The sequence below is a fragment of the Zea mays genome, chromosome 3 (genome assembly GCF_902167145.1).
Source record: "Zea mays cultivar B73 chromosome 3, Zm-B73-REFERENCE-NAM-5.0, whole genome shotgun sequence".
Taxonomy (NCBI): Eukaryota; Viridiplantae; Streptophyta; class Magnoliopsida; order Poales; family Poaceae; genus Zea; species Zea mays.
The window spans coordinates 187,193,389-187,210,153 of record NC_050098.1 but is presented as its reverse complement, the minus strand read 5'-3'; the positions used below and the strand labels follow the sequence as shown (position 1 = coordinate 187,210,153).

At 42.8% G+C, this 16,765-nt stretch overlaps 1 protein-coding gene across 2 annotated transcripts; it reads right to left on the bottom strand.

Annotated features, from left to right (window-relative positions):
* Positions 1–3,697: 3,697 nt before the first annotated feature.
* On the bottom strand, positions 3,698–16,227 carry LOC103651042 (TBC1 domain family member 8B). 2 transcript variants are annotated; one of them, XM_008676635.3, is made up of 18 exons: positions 15,748–16,227; positions 15,235–15,304; positions 14,656–15,141; positions 14,363–14,548; positions 14,175–14,288; positions 9,989–10,047; positions 9,801–9,867; positions 9,557–9,608; positions 9,376–9,468; positions 8,893–8,976; positions 8,384–8,796; positions 7,461–7,522; positions 6,414–6,483; positions 6,092–6,172; positions 5,905–6,006; positions 4,922–5,061; positions 4,536–4,656; positions 3,698–4,194 (listed from the first exon to the last, which is right to left on the bottom strand). In XM_008676635.3, exons 1-18 carry the CDS (start codon positions 15,789–15,791, stop codon positions 3,934–3,936), a joined length of 2,505 nt encoding a protein of 834 aa, XP_008674857.1. In that variant the 5' UTR covers positions 15,792–16,227; the 3' UTR covers positions 3,698–3,933. The 2 variants fall into 2 exon arrangements, with proteins under 2 accessions (XP_008674857.1, XP_008674858.1); XM_008676636.3 differs by having other exon boundaries at positions 3,698–4,185; positions 15,748–16,125.
* Positions 16,228–16,765: the final 538 nt, after the last annotated feature.

Genomic DNA, 16,765 nt, shown 5'->3' with positions numbered 1-16,765 from the left:
ATCTTGAGATATTTAGTTTATACTCCTAAGTTTGGGATTTGGTATCCTCGGGGATCCACTTTTGATTTAATTGGTTATTCGGATGCCGATTGGGCGGGGTGTAAAATTAATAGAAAGATCACATCGGGGACTTGCCAGTTCTTGGGAAGGTCCCTAGTGTCTTGGGCTTCAAAGAAGCAAAATTCTGTAGCTCTTTCTACCGCCGAGGCCGAGTATATTGCCGCAAGCCATTGTTGCGCGCAATTACTTTAGATGAGGCAAACCCTTAGGGACTATGGTTACAAATTAACCAAAGTTCCTCTTCTATGTGATAATGAAAATGCAATCCGTATGGCGGATAATCCCGTCGAACATAGCCGCACTAAACACATAGCCATTCAGTATCATTTCTTAAGGGATCACCAACAAAAGGGGGATATCGAGATTGCATATATTAACACTAAGGAACAATTAGCTGATATCTTTACCAAGCCACTAGGTGAACAAACTTTTAACAAACTTAGGCATGAGCTAAATATTCTTGATTCTAGGAATTTCTTTTGATGTTTTGCACACATAGCTCATAAATATACTTTTGATCATATCTCTTTCATGCGCTATGACTAATGTGTTTTCAAGTGTATTTCAAACCTAGTCATAGATTGAAATGGAATAGGAGTCTTCGGCGAAGACAAAGGCTTCAACTCCACTCCATCGAATCACTCACCCTTCGCCGTCGCTCCGAGCCACTCTCCAACTTTGGTATAATCTTCACTCATATTCTGTTCGCCAAAGGGGGAGAAAGTAGTCACAAGGGCTTATATTTCACTCAAGTATCCGTTTTTGGCGATTCATGCCAAAGGGGGAGAAAGTATTAGCCCAAAGCAAAAGGACCGCACCACCAATTTTCAAAATTTAAAAGGTCTTGAAATGATGAATTTTTCAATTAGTATCTTATTTTTGATAGAATTTCAAATTGGATCACCCTCTTCAAAAACTAGTATTTAAAACCCTCTTGAACACTAAGAGGAGGATTTTATTAAGGGGGAGTTTTGTTTAGTCAAAGGAAAAGCATTTGAAACAGGGGAGAAATTTTAAATCTTGAAAATGCTTCTCAAAACCTTATTCATTTACCTTTGACTATTTGCAAAAGGAATTTGAAAAGAATTTGCAAAAACAAAACATGTGCTGCAAGCGTGGTCCAAAATGTTAAAAATAAAGAAACAATTTATGCATATCTTATGAGAATTTATTGGTTCAATTCTAAGTAACCTTTGCACTTACATTATGCAAACTAGTTCAATTATGCACTTCTATACTTGCTTTGGTTTGTGTTGGCATCAATCACCAAAAAGGGGGAGATTGAAAGGGAATTAGGCTTACACCTTTTTCCTAATTGATTTTGGTGGTTGAATTGCCCAACACAAATAATTGGACTAACTAGTTTGCTCTAGTATATAAGTTTTACAGGTGCCAAAGGTTCACAGTAAGCCAATAAAAAGACCAAGAATGAGTTCAAACAAACAGAGCTAAAGACATCCCAAAAGGCACCCTAGTCTGGCGCACCGGACTGTCCGGTGTGCCACCGGACAGTGTCCGGTGCACCAGGGAACTCGAAGTTGAACTTGCCACCTTCGGGAAAATGGGAGGCCGCTCCGCTATAATTTACCGGACTGTCCGGTGACGCACCGGACTGTCCGGTGTGCCAGCGGAGCAACGGCTACTTCGCGCCAACGGTGGACTGCAACCGCATTCAATGCGCTACAGTGTGCGCCAGAGTTAGAGCACGCGCAGTTGGCGCACCGGACAGTCTACAAGACCTGTCCGATGCACCACCGGACAGCCCAGAGGCCCCACCAGTCAGAGCTCCAACGGTCAGAATCCGACGGCCGGCTGACGTGGCTAGCGCACCGGACAGTGTCCGGTGGCGCACCGGACTGTCCGGTGCGCCATGCGACAGCAGCCTTCCAACGGCCACATTTTGGTGGTTGGGGCTATAAATACCCCAACCACCCCACATTCAATGGCATCCATGTTTTCCACCTTCAACACATTACAAGAGCTATAGCATTCAATTCTAGACACTCCAAAGAGATCAAATCCTCTCCTAAGTCCAGAATCACTCCAAATCAAATAGTGACTAGAGAGAGCGACATTTGTGTTCATTTGAGCTCTTGTGCTTGGATTGCTTCTTTTCTTTCTCATTCTTCTTGTGATCAAACTCAATTGTAACCAAGGCAAGAGACAACAATTGTGTGGTGGTCCTTGCGAAAACTTTGTGTTCCGTTTGATTGAGAAGAGAAGCTCACTCGGTCTAAGTGACCGTTTGAGAGAGGGAAAGGGTTGAAAGAGACCCGGTCTTTGTGACCACCTCAACGGGAAATAGGTTTGCAAGAAACGAACCTCGGTAAAACAAATCATCGTGTCTCGCTTTTTATTTGCTCACGATTTGTTTTGCGCCCTCTCTCTCGGACTCGTTTATATTTCTAACGCTAACCCGGCTTGTAGTTGTGCTTAACTTCATAAATTTCAGATTCGCCCTATTCACCCCCCCCTCTAGGCGACTTTCAGGATTAAAACTCACTCAATCCATATGGATTGAAAGCAAAACGAACAAGCCCTAACAGTTCCTGGCGAGTCGCGACACACAAATAGCTCCGCGAAGTGTCCGTACTACGTGGGGGCTGAAAAAAAAGCTCGAGCTCGCAGGAGATGGCTCGACGCTCAGAGCAAGTCCAAGCCAAGCCAGTTTTTATGGCTCGTGAAAAGAGCGAGCCAGCTCAGCTCGGCTCAGCTCGCTGCAGTTCACGAGCTGACTCGTGGCTCGACCCAACGATAATTTGTTACATAAAATCCTGATTAGCATATAATATTAGTATCGAGAAGACAATTAATTTATGTTATTTAAGATTTGAGATTACTATACAAAATTAATCTATTTTCTATATTATATTAGTGATATATCTATTTTAATAATTTAAAATATATTATTTAAAATATTTTAAGATTTTATATTATAATTTAGATATCTACGTTAATGTTCATGGCTAGGTTAGTTGGTTTGGCGAGTTAGCTTGCAAACCGAGCCGTGTTTTCAAGCTCGTCAAATGGGCGTGGCTCGGCTAGTTTCCGCCCCTAGCTGTCGCTGACATTCCTCTCATCCACTTCACTGCTAAATCGGTCCCCTTAACTATCCTAGAAAAATATTTCTAGAAATATTTCTAGAACGGTTTGGTTAATATATTCTTATCTAAAAATAATACTCCCTCCGTTTTATTTTTATTTGTCGCTGGATAGTGCAATTTTACACTATCCAGCGACAAATAAAAAGAAACGGAGGGAGTATTTTCAGAGATAGTTGCAATGAAAGAACCGTCCTTAAAAATCGATTTTTATAAGTATTTTCTATAAACTAACCGCTCATGTAAACTTGTTTTTAGTGGCGGTTGTTGCATTTGTGTTGTGACCGCCCTTGAAACTATTTTTCACCAATGGTTCAGTAAAAAAAACCAAATAGTTCACTACAAAACTGTAGATCGGATTTTTAGTGAAAAAAAATAAGTCAAAACCATTTTATAAGAGCTATAAACTATAGTTTCCTTCGAAACGGTTCTGACTCCTCAAAAAGGCCCTTGGCGACGCAGTGGCCACTGGCCAACAAGATAATTTAGCGATACAAACAACCACAAAGTCACCAGGACAACGGTAGGGCGCGATCTGTTCCAAAAATTGCTTTCGTGGTAATCTTCTATTTGGTACGTCTTTTTCATGTGTACTTATGATAGCTTACAGGCGATCAACAGACCTATAAGAGGGCAAACATAGTTTATTCATTCTCTCTCCTCAAGTTATACAAGAATCTATAAACCTAAAAGAATAGAGGTGGAAGATGGATACACCAATACATAATTTAATGGCACCTTATGTTGCGGCTTAGCGACCAGCCAAAGGATATCAATCCAATTTTATCTCCTCCAACTGGTCCTCCAGCCCATTCGTACTGTTTGCCGCCATTTCCACACTTGGTACCTCACTATCCATCTTGGGTGTCCCTAGTCTCAGTTCATTGTCTCTTTCCGGTGTTCGGACAATCTGTTCACTCTCTTTTGGCGAGTCGGCCTTCTTTTCGTCGTCCTTTTTGGGTGTTTCAACCCCTTGATCGGTGCTATTATTGAGCTTACCGTTTGTTGACTCATCAGAGCCGTTCTGCTTGCCCTATGCGAAAGGCAGGGTACAGAAATCACATGAGATCAGGTAAAGCAGAACCTTTCTTTTCACAAAGAAAGGCAAGGGAGAAGAGACAAGACCTAAAGTTCATATACAGATCAAAATATACAAGAACACTCCAAGTACCTATATATTTTATCTACTAGAGAAGTAATTATACAAAGAAGGGACTGTTATATTTTTCAAAGAGGAAAAAACATCGGAGGAACCATATTATGACATTTGCCACTTAGGAGTTCAGGTAAAGAAGTTACTGTTATAACTGTGTTACTTCATTCTATAATATTGAATCAATCCTAAATTCCTATCCAATTGCCAGAAGAATATACCTTGTTCTTGTCTCGCCATCCGAGGGAAGAAAATGGGGCAAGCAAGCTTATTCTTCTAGGCTGGAACTCCTGCGATGAATCTTGGTTCCCTTGGCCTGGTGATGCATCTCGAGTTGGGGTCCTATGAGGAAAAATGTTTGGAAACAATATCAAGTTGGCGTTGGAACAGCAAATGAGTGGAATACGCCTAATGAAAAGACTAGTCAAATCGCATCTATTTGCATTTGAAAATGGGAAAGCAAAAGGGTTTTCCTAACTGGGGGCAATGACAGATAACCAGACAAGAAAAAAAAGGATGGAGTAGCTAAATAAATTGGTCCTTTAGTGCTATTGCATTGCCAGTGTTAGTACTGATCTAGCAATTATAGCATTAAACAAGACCAGACCTTGGAGAAGGAGAGGGCGATGGAAGCTGTGCTTTCTGCTGACTAGATTGGTACTGAATGGTTGCCTCTAACATAGTTTCTGCCATAACTGCTCTGTTCTCCATTTGAGCAAGTGAAGCCATAGCTCCCTCGTACTTCTCCTGAATAGAGTAAGTACACAAGCAGCGGATCATAAAACTGAACAAGCAAAAATTTACTTGCTTCATTACATGCTGCGACATATTCATGCCCAAACATTAATAATATAGCCAGCGAGCTCCAGTAGTCCAGTACTATAAATTGGGAGAATCATCTTCTGGAAGCACCCTAGATACAGCCACATAGACTCAATAAATAATACAATTTATTAAGATGGTATCTCGTTTTAATATAAGCAGAGGTATCTCATTTCAATATAAGCAGAGGTATCTCGTTTCAAAATATATACTCCCTCCGTCCCAAATTAAAATTTGTTTTACCTTTTTATCCGATTCAATAATTAAGGTATGTGTTCTATATATATGTCTAGATTAACAATCATCCATATGAATATGGACATAAAAAACTAGAGCTAAAACGACTACTACTTTGGGACAAAGGGAGTATATATATATATCAACCCAGACATTTCTGCAAGTAGTGGCAGGCTTGTTCGTTTCGGTGCCAATCCATGTGGATTGAACGGGTTTAAATCCATAACAGGTCAAAATCTTTCTTAAATTTTTCCGACCCTATCCAATCCATATGAGATAGGAATAACCGAACAAGGCCTAATTATTGCAAAGACTGTAGTTTTCTGAAGCAACCTAGATAAAGGTGCATATGCATTGTGCATTACAATACATAATAACATATATCAAATTATCAATATATGCAATAGGAACATTATTTAAAAGATCGGGAACGTAAAATAGTTGTTTCATATGCAAACATGGCAGTCAAACTCAGATCAAGATATAGCACACAAACACGACGGCATGGATTATATATCAAACTGAAATAACCTGAAGTATATGTGCAGCATATTTCTGAGCAGCAGCATCTTGCTCTGCAAAGATACGGGCGTCCTCTGTGACTTTCTGTTCTTGCTCTACACGCATCAGAACCTGCAGTTGATCTAGTTGTGGGTGACTAAAGATGACATAGTGGTAACAAGGTTCATTTAGAGCATCATATGTGCAAGAACTGCACCTGAAGCATTGCTTGTTCCTGTTCCTGCTTGTCTGATAGAGCTTGCCTAAGCTCAGATAACTCTTGTTCCAATTGCTCGACCTAGGAGATAGCAAATGTAGAAACAATCATATTCCAAGGAAACAAGAAATTTACATCTAGTAAGGTTAACTACTTAACTAATAACAAATATTAAACAGAAATCATATTCTAACCATTAAAAGCATATTCTAACCATTAAATTGACTTCAAAAAGAGATGATACTATAATGCAAACTTTGGGTTCAACATAAAATCAAGATCATATGAGATAACCATTCTAAAGAATAATATTTGCATTTACCTTTGCACTTAATTCGCGTCTGTTATCTTGCTTAACCATCTCCATAAGTGCTGTCTCTAATTCATCAGCCCTGGATACAGATGACAGGAAAAATCAACATGAACAGTAATTCATTAAGCACCAAGGTTTAATCCTATTGAATACTCAACAAAAGGATTGACTCTTCTAATGTAGGACACTAAATGGGGCCATGCGCCCATGCCCTCCTAGAATTGAAAGGAACACATTGTCCACGCCTGAATATGAAAAGAAAATGCATTTTATGCTCTATTACCACCATCTTTTGGTTAAAAGCTTTCGTGGAAAAAAGTTGAAGATGAGTTGTAAGGAACATATCTTTCATCTTTCAGTGGTCGTGTTTTCAGTGTTTACTTGGCAAGTCATCCTTTTCCCCACTACAGGTTGTATAAATTGTCTACTAGTTCTTTTACTTCTTTAGATAATGATGCACAGTTATGCTGCATGTTTGAAAGCATATATCTCATCTTCCTCACCATTCCTGTTAATCTTGAAAAACTGGTCCAGACATAAACCATTGGTATCCAAGGTTGCAAGTAAACAATGTGCAAGGATCACTGGCTTGCCACTTCAGAAGTCACAACCCACACAACTAAGTCACAATATAATTTTGGTGATTTGATGACATCAGTGAATGAAGTAGTTTTCAGATACCACTCTCCGTATGATAAACATGTAAGCCCAATTAATTTTGACTGAAATCCATCAACCTTGACAAACTTTCGGCGCATAAAGACAATTGTTTTCAGGACAACTACATGAACTCTGTGGTTAGGTCATTGTGATGAAAGTGGGTACACGAGCTTTGTTGTTAGGGCACTGGTGAAGATGGGAAGAAAAACAAGGTTCAGCAAAAGAACAACACGGTGGATCCAGCAAGTGCTAAACATGACAGGAACTATTACTTGATTGACCTAACTTCGAGAATTAATTAACTACTACTTAAATTGGTGCATATACATGTTTGATCATAGATAGGAAATGACTCAAGCAACCAAGGGATCAGAGTCGTGGATATTTGAAACCAACCTCAGAACAGCGGATCTTCTCTCCTCTAGCAGTTGGCACAGCTCACCCTTCAGCCAGACTACCTGAGAATACAGCCACATATAAATACTTAGATTACTAGAACAGAAGTAACTATTTTAATTATGAGTATAAGTACAGAAACACAAGGAGTAACTACAATTCGTTGGGGACATTCAGCCTGCTGACTATAAGACCTGCATGATTTACTGGGCCAGGAGTTCTGTCACTTAGTGGTAATGCCAAACATTTGTTCACAATGCTCGATGATATACAGGATGCAGAAATTGCTACAAGACACCAACAAGATACAAAACCTGTAACTACAATTCCTGAGGGACATGCTAGCCTGCTAACTATAAGACCTGCATGATTTATTGCGTCAGGAGTTCTGTCACTTATTGTAATCCAAAATGCATTTGAATAAATCATCATAGTGAGAAAGTGGCAAGATGCAGTATAAGCTATAAGATTCCCAGCAATAATCATTGTGGAATAAGTAATCTGTTGGACCGCGAAAGGCCTCTAGCTGACTTGGTTAAGTGGTCTGAGTAGCATTCCTTAGGTCCTGAGTTCAACTCCCTCTAAGAGCGAATTTCAGGCCGGGGTTAAAAAAAATCCCATCGTCTGTCCCACGTCGACTCAATGAAACAGCTTTCACCAATGCATATCTTTCATAAGTTCATATAACAAATGAAGCAAAATTGAAAAAGGATGGGTGCAAACACTTTCCTTAAATGCTAACTGTGCGTGAGACTACCAACTTCACATAAATACATTGAACATGGAATAACCTCGCTAATGGAAATTTTTTATGTATTAACTAATTATATTTCCTTATTTTATTTAGTTTGCCCCTTAGTTTAATGAAACTACTGACTTATGATTTGGAAATGAATGAAAAATTAGCATATTGAGAAGGATACCTGGTCTTTAGGATCAGGCAGAGAATCAATCTCAGAGTTGACAGTGAGGCCATGATACATATCATCCACATTACTACAATTGGCTTCTTGGTTCTTATCGCCATCTGTCAAGTCATTTGACTGTTCTTCTGATAACGACACCAATGGTTCAGTGTCACGCTTAAAATTATATAGCCTAGATGCAAGCCTGTTCGTATCCCTCCAGACACGAAGACCTTTTGCTCTCTGTTCCATTGAGGAGATAACAGATGGTCGGTGTTTATTTCTCAATTCTTGCAGTCTTGCTTCACCTACAGCTTGATATCCCATGCAAGCTGTTAAAACAAGCTGGCTACTGTCAAAAGTGGAACCAGCTAAAGACTGCAAAAGGGTTACTGCATCCCCAGCATCTTTTGTTGTCACAAGTGCAGGACCTGCAATTTATAGTGGTCAGAAGCCTCTATCCAGAATGTAACTTCTAAGATACTCGGGCAGTTTGGCATTAATAAGAAAAGGAGGGACCCCATTACCATACAACTCCATCAGTGCAAGAGCTGTCCGGAACAGCATCACACGGTTTCCCTCAAAGAGAAGAACATCCCACACACGAAGCACTGAAATGTTTAAAAATAGCAGTAAAATGCTAAGAATGTTTCTAGAGAAGATAATAGCTTATAGTCTACTCAAGAAACAGAATATTAGTCCAAGCATACTTGCAAAAAGACCAAGGAAACATCAGCTATAAAAAATAGTTAATGACAATAGACCTTACACTACAACTACTCAGGGTAAGTGTCACTTTACAGTATTGCAAAAGCAACCATGGTCTCTTAAAGGCCCTACTGTTTGAAATACATTTCTCAATAAACCTATCTTATATTGCAAAAGCAGAGGAACATCATTTCGAAAAGCAAAAGGTAAATGTTTCAAATAACACAAAATAAGGCAAGCAGAGAAACATCATTTCAAAAAGGAAAATGTAGATGTTTCAAATAATACAGAATAAGGCTCACCACTTTCCCAGGGAAGCATGTTCATAAAAATAGATAGGAACCATGGACCAGTGACCCATGCAACTTGTACACCAAGGTAATCAAGATGATTTACTGGAAAATACATGAGTGTTCTTGTCAATCTTGTGCTGTTAATATGTCTGACAATCATGTGGTACAAATAATGGAATAAGTCACACACCTAACTTTGGGAATCTCCCTCGGACTAACTCCTCTAAAACAAGCTGATCCACCTATGGGGAAACCAAATAAACATGTTTTAATAAGAAACAGATCAGATCAAAGCTCAAATAATGAAATAGCAGGCAAACATTAACATACAGCAATTGATACTCCCTCCGTTTCGTTTTAGTTGTCGCTGAATAGTGCAAAATTGAACTATCCAGCGACAACTAAAAAGAAACGGAGGGAGTACTTCATAATACCTGAGATTCGATCATTTCTTCAGAGAAGTAACCATCAAAATAGTCATCCATAATGCCTGTCAATGCCCTACGGACACCATATAAGCATAGAAAAAGGTATTTAGTTCAGCAGTACAATTATGAAATCGATATTTCAGCAGAAATAACTTAAAATACCACACATATTTAAGTTTCACTACAGAACCTACCAAAATGCATTCTCTTCTGGCATCAGCAGAAGTAGCAAGCCAGCAAAGAAGTTCATTGCCTGCATTATTTTTATGATTAGTCTATAATACTCGATGAAGGCAGTGTTTTTTTCTTTTTAAAAATTACAACATGGTTGCAGACTAAGGCTTCAAAAAGCATATTTAACCTTTATGTTGCACCATTGCATAACATTTTGACTATCATCAGAAGGCATAAATAAAGTAGCATAAAAAGTTTAAAAGGGACAGTTACTCTGATAAAAACAGCGTGTAAAAGGCACAGAAAACACAAATAAAAAGAATTCCAAATATAAATAATATTGGCAAGTTGTTCTTCTACATGTGCTGACCCACTGTTGGCAGCTCTCACATGAGTGGAGTTTGGGAAAGGAATAACCGAGGCAAGCCTTACCCCTGCGTTTTGCAGAGAGGCTGTGTCGAGCCCAATGCTGGAATAAAAAAAACCTAACCCTAGATTGGGTTGAGTGTTCCATATATATATGAGGCACATGGGTTGGGCTCTAGACCCATTACATTTGACAGGAAAGAGGAGAGGTAGGCTAACACCCCCCGCAGGCAAAACTCTAGCCACGACAACCGTTGAGACTAGACAGAAACACTGGGTACAACAAGAAGGGGAGACCCTTAGTGAAGATGCCAGCAAATTGCGAGCTCGACGGGACGTGATGAATGCGGACGTACCCAACAACAACACAACACGCTCCTAGAAAAAGTGGAGATGGATCTCAACATGCTTCGTGTGCCGGTGCTGGACAGAGAGATAGACAACGATGATGTTGTCGCAATAGACAAGTGTGCTCCTGAAGAGAGTGTTAGTGTGTTGTGTATATTGTAATGATATTGTAATGGGCTGCCACCACCACGCTCGTGGGGACGCGTGGCTGGCCACTGCGCCACCTGCTCTCGTGTTGCCTCCCTTGCCAGTCTGAGCTCGTCATTGGTGTTGTTATCGATAGAAGCAGAGCTGCTAGTGCTACTGCCTCGCAGAGCCTCGAGGTCTGCTACCGCCGATGCTTCTACTCATGCGCTTGTTGTTGCCAGTTTCGCTACCGCCAGCCTTGTTGCCCTCACTGCTCGCTCGCGTTCCTCTGCTGCGACGACCTCGACCTCCTGTCGGTGTCGCACACTCGAACAACCGAGCGCCGAGACTGTCCTTCGGACATGGCGCGCTAGTGAGGGGCTACGACGTGGGGAAGAGGCTGCCTTAGACGAACTATTGCTCGTATGTGCAGGAGAGGAGGGATGAGTAGGAACAATCGATGCTCCTGCTTCCAGTTGAGGACAAGGAGAGGCATGGGAAGGAGATGAGCAGGAGATGTTTAGGTTGCAGGACAACTTGGCTCCAATACCAATTGTGAGTAGCAAAACTCTTACTCATCAATAGGATGACACTAGGAGTTGGAGCAATTTTCTGATTTTTTTTCTCACACAATGTCATGCCAACCTGAGGGGTTGGGGTTACATATTTATAGCTGTCATAGCAGCCAAGCATATGCTAAGATGCTAGTCTAACATGCTATCCTAAAAATGCAGAGGATCACAAAGGACCATAAGGACTTATTCCATCATAGACTATCACGACGATGAACCCCCTAAGGTTGGAGTAGAGGAGGGTGAGCGCAAGGTCTGGCCCCGAGAGTGGAGCTGTAGAGTGTGGTAGTAGTGTCGGAGCAAGGAGGGCCCCTTTGTGAGCTCGTTGAGGATGAGGTCGTTGTGGACCTTGTGTAAAGACAAGAACGAGATCGAGCAAGTGATCCAATTCTAAAGGTGATTGTTGTGCTCATTGAGGCCATGGAGAAGGTTGAGGATGAGTGTGTGATCGATATAGGCTCCCCAAGGTCACAAAGGGAGGCCGCAATGCCTTTCATATGGCGGCAGTACTCGATGATGGAGAGGTCCCCTGGACGAAATTTCGAAAGGTAGCGTCAAAATGGAGAGCGCGAGTCTCAGGTTGCCAAGGAACTGCTCCTCGATGGCAACCCAAGCATAACGGTCAGTGCTGCCACGCTCACAGACAACATCATGTAGCTCAACAGTGACAATCCCAAAGATCCATAAGAGGACTATACTATCCATCGCTGCTAGGAAGCCGTGTCAGTGAGGACATGGTCGTCCTGGGCGTTGCACTAAAGGGTGAGGTCGAGGTCGCATCAGCTAGCGTAGGTAGAAGCTGGATCGAGGAGGACGAGAACCAGAGAAAGGGTGTTCTAGACACCCTTCGCCAAGGCATGGCGTTTGGTGATGATGGTGGCCTCGTACTCCAAAGTAGGGGTGGCTACAGGGTGCACAGGAAGAGGCTCGAGGCAGGGAGAGCCAACCAGGTGGCGCTCAGCATTGGCAAGCTGCCTAGCAAGGGTATCGGCAACAATGTGTCCATGCTCCCAGGCAAGACCGCAAGAGCAGCAACACGTTCGCGCTCCCAGGCAGCAACTATAGCACCCTTGGCAGCCGTGAGAGTCGCAACGATGGTGGAGTGGGCAGCCGCAGCATCAGGGGTTGAGAGGGTGGTCAATGGAGGCGCAAAGTGGAGCCCCAAGGCAAAGGAAGAAGTGTCAAGAGTCCCGCAAGGGGCACCACGCGCGAGGGCACGCCAGCAGCGTGGGGGGCGATAGTAGCATGAACTAGGTCAGCCAGGCCGGCGGGGGCTAGGCTATGGTCGTGGCCAACGACACTCAGTCCACTGGTGGCTGGGTCTGGATCTGGACGGGCAAACCCATCCGTCTGCGGGGGCCTGGGGAGGCGGGCCCGCAGCCGCAACGAGGATGGGAGGAGAGGCAGCACCTGCGGGTTGGCCAGGGCGACTAGGTTGGGGAGGCGACGATCGTCACCCAGTGACAGGAGATGGGTGAAGGGAGGGGAGAGGAGTAGGAGGGGCAGGAAGCGATTCATGGCCTCAGGCGCCGGTGGCGGCTATGGGAGTGTGGGGGGAGGCGAGAAGAGACTGGCTTGATACCATGCTGGAATGAGAAAAAACCCTAACCCTAGATTAGGTTGAGTGCTAATCTAGGTTGAGTGCTCCATATATATATGAGATACATGGGCTAGGCTCTAGACCCATTATATTTAGATAGGAAAGAGAAGAGGTAGTCTTTTTTCTCTTTAACGCGCAGGATAATTGTGCCCCATTATATATTAAGCATAAAAAGGGTAGGTCTTAAGAAGACCAATACAAGAGGCCTCCCTATGGAGGCCAATAGCAAGCATACATAAAAAAGTCCATCAAAAAAGGACAGTAACCAAAGGAAACCAAAAAAGTTTTTTTTTCTGGAATACGCAGGAGAGCTGCGCATCTTTTGTATTAAAAGAAGAAAAGAAAGGGGGAGAGACCTCAATACAGCACACACACCACTAGAGACTAACTACGGATCACCGACTAAAACAAGTAGGAAACCAAAAAAGTCCTCCTTAATTCTCAGCTAATGGTGCTGCCAAATGAGAAGAGGTAGTCTAACACCCAGGAGCTTTTGGCTCAGTGAAAAGGCTTCTCACCATCGTGCCAGGCCTATCCTTCGTATGTGCTTCAACTCGATTGCACCGAATTATTTTCCATGCACTCACAGTATAATTGATGGTGTCTAGGATAAAAGATAATAATTCCTCAAACGAAAAACCATACAATGTAAATATTTATAACTAATGTCATTCCTAAACGAGAAGTGCCAAACTGTTCAGGTGCATTTTACTATAGATTCACAGCATAGAATCTTCATGCATCAAACAGAAAGGTGCACTTCATGAACACAAAATCTATGTCGACGGAACCTATTCCTTCCAAAGAAAATGAATTATCATATATCGTTCAATAAAAGAAACAGACATATGTACAGAGTTTAGTTATGTACTATGAGCTTAGTATAGATCTTTTACTTTAAAACGCCATAAATTGATCATCCTTTTTTTAATATAGTTTTTTTCCTTCAAAAAGTATGGCCCTTATGCGTTGACGATCTTGTTGTTTATGGATGGCATTCAACTTATGGCAAATTGGCAATGGTGCAGGTTGCCAAATGCCCAATGGTTATTCCCATTGCTAGGCGCTGTTAATGTGTTGAAGGATATATTCAAATGAGACCAGACCTGAAAACTTATAAGGGCTTCGTAACAAGCTAATGACATTCATTCGACAAGAAAAGTAATAGCAATAAGCACTAAGGTAGAAATATACCTGGCAGTAACCAACTGGTGGATTGTGTCGAGCATAAGCTGTGAGCAAGCGCCTTAAGGCATTTCTGCCATCCTCATCTAGTGCAGGGTGTCCTGGAAATGTTCTAGGCAAATCCTAAAAGTTCCAAAGTAAGAAATGGCATCAACAAATGAATACAGAACCCGGTTAAAAAATAAAATGATATATACCTTCTCTATTTGCCCTTTCCATTTTTCAGAAGAAAATGTTTGAGATGGTTTTGGTTTTCCGTCACCACATTCCGAAGTTGGAGATCCCGGATATTTGTTGTCTTGACTTTCACTGTCCGCTGCAAGGAGGCCCTCATAGTACCCTTCGACCCGACGAGCTCCAATACCAATAAAAGCTTGCCACAGCTGCCACCACATATCAAAAGGATTTGCTCTTTAATAGAACAGTTGATAAATTACATGTTCGAAAAATGCAGGCTGTTACGTTCAAAAAATAAATATGCAGGTTGTACCTCTCCTCTCAGGGCCATTGGAAGCCCATCACGGACTAAGCATTCTAATTCTTCTTTCCAAGGATAATGTTCTTGTTCTGCACCTCTATTTGTACCTGACTCAGCATTGGCTATGTCAGTTGCAGGCACTTCTTGGCTAGGATCAACCTTCTCTACATCATAGAACTCATCATCTGAATCCTCCGATGGCTTGCTCCCTTCAGAATTACCAGGGTGTGGTTCATCCCTCGTGTACCCGTCATTAACAGAAGAAGATTGCTTTTTCACGCGTGAGTTCATCATCTCCTTAATATGGCCCAAAGAGGGCCTGATTTCAGACCATATTTGGATTTTATGTGGTCTTGGCTCTGTCCTGCCATCCTTGGCAGCAACTCCATCTTCCTCGTTGGATGGCGCAACCTTGGCATCCTCTCCAGATGATTCTCCATCCTCAGCCTGCCGATCCAGAAAATTCTTCCATCTGTCGGACCTCTCCTCTTCCTCCTCCTGCGGACTCAGCAGAACCAAATACGGAACTCAGCAAGACGCAACAACACAGTGCATAATATAGGTATCACCAGGGAGGCGCTCTTACACCACCTTATAGATGTTCGCATACTCTCTGTACCGCTGCAGGTGTTGTGGCCGCACGGCGAAGCCATAGGCGTCTCTGTACCACCACCCAATGCACCAGTCAGAGTCAGAAATGTAGTCGTTGCTTGCGGGTAAGCCACAAGTGATTCGGTTTTGCTGAAACTCATCCGGCCCACTAATAAATTTGGGATTTCGTCTATGCTAATAATTACAGTACAAAAAAAATAAACTCGACAGTTTCGCATCACACGGATCCTGCTAGCGTGATAAAGCCACAATTAGAACATTTTGATACCAAAAGCAATCCATCACAGCAGAAATGCGGAGATCTAGGCCCTGCATTGCCCAAACTCGGACCCCCAACATTTCGGCCCGGATCGAGATCCCCGCGCAGCAGGTAAATCCCAAAATATATCCGAAACACACGGGCGGAAGTTTCGAACAGCATGGAGCAACCAGCACGAGGCAGAGTTGCGCGCCCGTGTAGAGGGCTAGAGGCGAAGCGGGGCGGGAACGAACCGCTTGTGCTCGAAGGCGATGAAAGGGAGGGCCTTGGCCTTCATCTCCCGTGGCGTCGGTCACGCAGCGCCGCCCCGCCCCCGCGCTACCGCTACCACCACCACCACCCTACTCGTCTGCCTGGTCGGCTGCGGCCGGTGGTGTGGGCGTTCCCGGCGAATCCCGCGACGTCGGGCGCTCAGGCTGGCGTATGGCTGGCAAAAGTGACGCGCCGCGAAGCGTACGGGTGTGGGAGTGAGGACTGGAGAGTGGAGTGGAGTGGAGTGCGATTCTAGCTTAGGAGTCGGGTGCCGACTGCCGACACGATTATTATTGTACCTCTGCTCTGTGCTCTGCTAGTCAGCTCTCAGCTGCTGAGATTTGAGATTTTATCTGCGTGAAACCGCGGAGGCGTCCGCTTGGCTGGCTAGTAACGAGGATTTGGGAGCTGGGACTTGGAAAACGGAGGAGACTCACGTTTAGGATGCCCCCAGGCCCCCACACAGTCGACAGCAGGCACAGTAATACACTTTATCTTATAGGCTTATAGCCAAGTTATATATGAACAATATTTAATTCTTAAAAAATATCAACAAGTGTCTAGGTGGATGAGAGGGAAATGGAAAAAAAAAGATAGAGAAAAGGCTGGTAGTATGGTAGAGAGCCGAGCGCTAGCATGCTTCCCCGCGATGCTGGACCTGCCAGCCACCACCACCTTTAACAAGTGTCATTTTAGGCTCCTTCTCAAAGTCTTTTTCAAAGGAGTCAAAAATCGTTTTTAACAAGTCATAATTTATGCCTCATTCAAAACGATTTTATGTCTTCTTTTTTTATTGAAAAACGGCCCTATATGATTTTTACTAAACCATTAAGTACACTTCTCCCCTACTAAACATAGCCTTACTAGCAGCAGGTTTACATTAGCTTCAAGAGATAAAAGGTATGAATAAAACATAGGTAGGTTCCACACACAATCAAATGATTGTATCTAGATTGATAGGAGAGACTAGATTATTTGTATGGCCGGTGTGTTATGCTA

Excerpts from the sequence above, each read along its gene's own strand:
- LOC103651042 (XM_008676635.3), bottom strand. The coding sequence starts at position 15,791 with ATGAAGGCCAAGGCCCTCCCTTTCATCGCCTTCGAGCACAAGCG. Across the intron at positions 14,549-14,655 it reads CAATGGCCCTGAGAGGAGAG|CTGTGGCAAGCTTTTATTGG; the intron begins GTACAACCTGCA and ends ATGTGGTGGCAG. Across the intron at positions 14,289-14,362 it reads GGAAAGGGCAAATAGAGAAG|GATTTGCCTAGAACATTTCC; the intron begins GTATATATCATT and ends TGGAACTTTTAG.